The sequence below is a fragment of the Pygoscelis adeliae genome, unplaced genomic scaffold (assembly GCF_000699105.1).
Source record: "Pygoscelis adeliae isolate BGI_AS28 unplaced genomic scaffold, ASM69910v1 Scaffold1, whole genome shotgun sequence".
Classification (NCBI taxonomy): domain Eukaryota; kingdom Metazoa; phylum Chordata; class Aves; order Sphenisciformes; family Spheniscidae; genus Pygoscelis; species Pygoscelis adeliae.
In genome coordinates, this window is record NW_008824051.1 from 2,145,747 (window position 1) to 2,151,119 (window position 5,373).

General features: G+C 38.8%; 1 protein-coding gene across 1 annotated transcript in view; it reads right to left on the bottom strand.

Moving 5' to 3' along the window:
* The window catches only part of MSH2 (mutS homolog 2), a 53,301-nt gene that overhangs the window by 16,182 nt on the left and 31,746 nt on the right, over positions 1-5,373 (bottom strand). Inside the window, exon 9 of the mRNA XM_009333680.1 lies at positions 299-422. Within this exon, the coding sequence (XP_009331955.1) occupies positions 299-422 (124 nt within the window). The remainder of the gene's footprint in view (positions 1-298; positions 423-5,373) is intronic.

Below are 5,373 nucleotides of genomic sequence, written 5' to 3' on the forward strand. Positions count from 1 at the left end.
TAAGCTCATCGGTTTGCTCATTTGTACCCTTCCGATTCTCTCCCCCATCCCACCGGGGGTGGGAGGTAAGTGAGCGAGCAGCTGTGTGGTGCTCAGTCACCGGCTGGGGTTAAACCACAACAGTTATAAGCCAAAAATCACTCAGTTTTCAACAGATTGTACTTTGACAACTTAAGTCACCCCAAACTAATAATAAAATAATACAAACATCCCTTAACTCCTCTATACCAGTTTTCATCACTTGATCTCAAAACATTTTACAAAGGAGGAAAGAATCAAAGGCAATTTCATACCCTACCTAGTTCTTTGGCTGCACTCTTTAAAAAGGATTGCATTTTTTCTTCCAGTTCATTCATCTTCTCTCTTAATTCTGTCAAATTAGGATCAAAAGAAGCCTTGACAAGAAATTCATGATTCTCCACCTAGGGAAAAATAACAAGAAAAAAATTCATATAAACATAGGCAATAAAAAAAAAAAAAAGAATCACCTCCCTGATCATACACGGTGAAATGAATTTACTTAATTTATTCCGTTTATTTTTTTATATATATAATTTTGTAATGCAATGCTGTTTGTGATAATTGGTGTCTGATTCAACCACAAAACAAATACATCTCAAACGTTTTCTCAAGTAATATACTTTATACAAGCAAAATACACCAATTTAACAGTCTCCTCTACTTTGAAATGGAGCACATTTACTTGCATACACATAACTGAGCAGTAGGCAGAAAAAAAAGGGAAGTCAGAGGAAATGTAATTGTTATGTACATAATCTGTATGCTAGCCTGGACTTATGCAGCTAATCAAGACAGAGTGTAAAAGGATAGGGCGTTTCAAAACAAGAAGTCTTTGGAAATAGAAGTCTCTGAAACAGTAATTCCTGCCCAAAACACACTCAAGAGGTTACAGAAGGAGCCTACATAATATTACCAAAAATCCTACCCAATTTCAACCCGGTTATTTTAAGCCAAAAAGCATACACATTTCCTTCCAAGCTAAACATTTTCAGAGGCACAGATGAAGTAAGTTGTATTTCATCTTTTTCCTCTCTCTTCCCCATGCTTCCACCTGCCAGGTGTGTGTTTCTGATGACCTTACAAGCCTCAAGTTTAATTCCCAAGCACAACTTGTAACTGCTAAATAAAAGAAACTTGATATTTAATATACAAACTTTTACAATCAACAAAATATTAGCACTGTTGTCCAACATGGAAACTAAGCACTGGCTTTCATATTAGTTATATATTTAATCTAATTAAGTTAAAAAAACCAAAACAAAACAACACTTTCATGAAGCTTCCCCTCGCAGGTAATTATCTGCAAAGTTGTACACAAGCAGCTGCAAATACTTTGCAAAACACATCAAAACAAGATGGTGTTTTACATACAATTTCACTTTTACCCACAAGTATATGTTATCAAGAGGAGGAAGGAGAAGAGGCAAGGGAGGTTCACAGTTCCTTTACTCCTTCCCAGACAATAAAAGTTATGACTCCAGAAAGCACTGAGCAAGAGGAACTATAACTGCAAGAACCACCACGTACATCTTGTTCTACTACGCAGAAGCAGCACTTCAAATCTGCAGTGCATCAAAACAATTGTAAAAGCATTAGACTGAAGACTCCGAGGTTTTGCAACAACTTGGAACAAAGACCTGGAAATGCAATCTGGAGATGAAAGCCACAGGGCTGATACATTTTTAGTTTGGAATGGGGGGGGACAAGTAAATTATCATATGAAGAAACTGCATAGCATACTGTATATTCATAGGATTGCTACTTTATTCTGAGAATGATCTTTTCCCAATAGATAAACTGATCTTCCACAGAAGTTGCACCACAGAAAACTGAACTGTTGGTGCTTATTTTCTCTGCGGAATTACCAGCACTGCAAGGCATTACACTCAGCCTGCCATTTTGGTTCCAGTTGTGTTGTGTGCAAACATACTGCAGTGGCAAAGTTCTCCAGTTGCTTAACCAGAGATGTGGACTCCACAAAATAACAGATTACAAGATTTTAGAGGACCATCTTGAAACTTGGAGGCGTTAAGAAACTGGTACGAACAAATTCATTCCCTGTTATGTCTCTGTTGATAGGCCTGCTCCTCCTTTTCCCTTAATAATTCTGCTAAAAGACCAACAATGAACATTTTTGACCGAGCATACAGCAGAAGAGACTGTTCCTGGTTTTGTAGGGCAGATCCTGGATCTGAAACAGAAACTGGAAAGGCTGGGATGCAGACGCCACGCACACCAGCCCTTGTCACAACTGGCTTCATGAGACAATCAAGGTTGACAGTCAAATGAAAAATAATTCTGTTTCAGAGCTTCAAAGAATTATTTGAAGCCTGGAATAAGCTGCAGAAATCCCATAACCTCAGGAGAAGGAAGGTAACATTCCCAAGGACCCATAACGCTCCGACAGCCCCAGCAGGGCACCCAGTCTGGCTGTCGGTTCCAGCCTTCACCCAGGCTGCCATGTCAGAGAGGCTGACCAGAATGGAAGCCATCCCCTGCACTTCCACCCTTCAGGGCCTCCTTGCTGCAGGCAAGCTTTCATTTCACTGCAAGCAAAGATCCATATGGGGCTAGAGCTTATAATGTGCAAAAAAGCTACGTTACTGCCTCATCCACTGCTCAGTCCAGCAGTCATGGGGATGGAGTTAGTTTTCACATACTAACTCCATTACAGCTCCAACAGACCTGTGATGACAAATGAACCCAGAGGCTGCTAGTGTGTGAGAAATAAATCCTAAACCGCTGTGAAATTTTGGGACAGGAGCATTAAAGTAAAATTACTTCAGCTTCCGTTTACATTAATAGTCTGTGTTAGGGACTGTAGCAGTTCAAGAACCAGTTCGCAGCAGACCAGACACTCCAGCCCCAGGCTAAGTGTCCGGTGGCTTTTCCAGGTGTAGATACCAAGTCTTTAAGACATCTAGCAGCCTATATCCCGTTACCTCAGCCTGAAAAATCTGAATTTAAAAATGTGTAAGATCCACGTTTGAAGACAGCCTCTAACTGCATTACCCACCCCATCTATTATAGGGCAGCTCCTTCCTCATTCAGGCCTCGTGAAGTAATCCTTAGCAGGTGACAAACAGAACTGCTCCATCTGACCACACTCTCCAAGTGATAGCCAAGTGTGATCAAATGAATAGAAAACGTTTTAAAATTAAATTAAAAGTTCAGCTAAACTGCTAAGGAAGTGAAATAATTATGGTTTACTAAAAATATTAAAAACTTGTGCTACTAATTAATATATAAGAACATCAGGCACCCACAACTATATTACCCTCTAACATTCTTCTCAAGCTGTGCTCCTCCTACAGCACTAGCTCAGATATAATTAGGTAAGTCACTTAAAGCAAACTTTTGCTTTTATCTTCCACAGCCCTCAGTGTGAACATGGACAACAATCTGGCAGGACAAGCATTAACAGGAATGTGGTATTTGAGTTCTTGGTGCTCTGTACGTAATGAATCTACCAGCAGTTATGGTCCAGTAAGGCTACACCTCACCAGAAAAATGGAAGGAAATACCAGGGCACTCAACTCACTCCCCTCTCATCTCCCCAAAAGAAGAATAAAAATACTCACCATCATTGTGATATTTCACCGATATACTGATTGCTGAAATGCACTTAAGTCTAAATTACAACTCAGTACTGCATTAAATACAAATGTTAAATTTGCTTCAGACATTAAAGAATGCAACAGACGTGCAACAGATTGGTCTGAACACTCTTGCTACCACCTTCACTCTATATATAACCTTTCACTGGCAAGAGTCATGCAGAGGGTTGTAATGAAAGCAAATCCCTTAATGCAATATGGATAAGAAGCAGCCAGACATGCCCTTTTGTCCTACTAAACACACTGCATTTTTTTTTAACGTAAGTTTTTGCTCAGAGCTACTCTGAAATGAATGTTCAAAGTATAAAATATTTAATATGGTAAGTAACAGACTAACGTCACAGCATTGACAACACTTTCATACCTGCATATGTTTTCTTACAGGAAATAAGACCTAAGTGAGTCACATTTCCAAGGGGTGCTCAAATGAATGAGGTGACAGCAAATAATTTGCAGAATCTGGGACTGTGTTAAGCTAGCTAGGTAATCTGAAAAACAAAACCTTCTGTAAAGGGCTGTGCTCTTAATACTCAAACCAAAATACTATATACAGAAAGCGCTAACAAACTTCGAAGTTGCCCTGACTTGAGGAGGAGGTTGGAGTAGATGGTTTTTCAAAGGCCCCTTATGATTCGGTGAAAGACAGGAATGGAAGTGACAGTTTCTCAATTTTTATTACACCTAGGTAAATGAATAACCACATCGCACACTTTTTGAACTTAGATGTTTCTTTTTATATTAGGATGGATTATTGACATAGTTTAGTTGCTATGACAACCTGTCCTTCAATCACACTCAGAATAGAGCTAGGTATTTTGTTTGAATTCCCTAAAAACCTAAGAGGAATTTCAAGTCAAAGTTCAAGTTTTAACATTCATACAGACATGGTTTATTCTCCTGTTAAGACCAGTGTTGGCTTATCTATAGCCGTTTTCCAGTATCTTGAAGGGGAAAAATTCAAATCCGACACACCGGATCCTATGGGACTTTATTAAAAATAACTGACTTGTGATTCTGTTTAGAAGGACAACAAAACATTTTTAAAGTAGAAGCTGAAAAGAAATTTGAAGAGCTGGACTATGAAGGGTGAAGGCTTAGAACAGCTGTTAGTTTTAAAGAAAACAGTCCCAGGGCATACAAACTGCATCAACAGATGGTCTGCAACCAGTATAAAGCTATAAATTTCTTCACTAGCATATATCACAAATTACAGCAATATGTCAATCAAACAGTCTTTCCTTAAACAGTAAAGCGCAGTTGATGAATGCATACACAATACAAAGAGATAAAAAGCAGTGCTTTTGCCTTTGGAGAAAAATATGCATGTTCAAAATTTTAAAGCCATCGCAGTTTTCAGAAGTTCAACACCTTGCCCTTACTACCATGCCTGGCACATGGTTAGGTAGATCTCACATTTCTACAGTCAGCTGAGATTGACACTTACGACAACCCTAAAAGCCTCCCAAGTTTTCCAAAATGACTGAAACATCTTATTGAGAAAGAAACATTAAATAAGTTTCTAACCAAGCACGTACATTTCAAAATGCGTCTCACTAATTCTCTAACAAATATAATGGGAAAAAATTATGTACAAAACTCACTAAAAACCTTGGCATTGTTTCACCCAGTTAAGCAGCGGTTCATGTTTTTGCCTGTGTCCTAAGTGTTCAATGTTAAACAACAGTAAGTCAGCCATTTATACTCATCCCTTCTCCTTTCCACTACAGATTTAAGC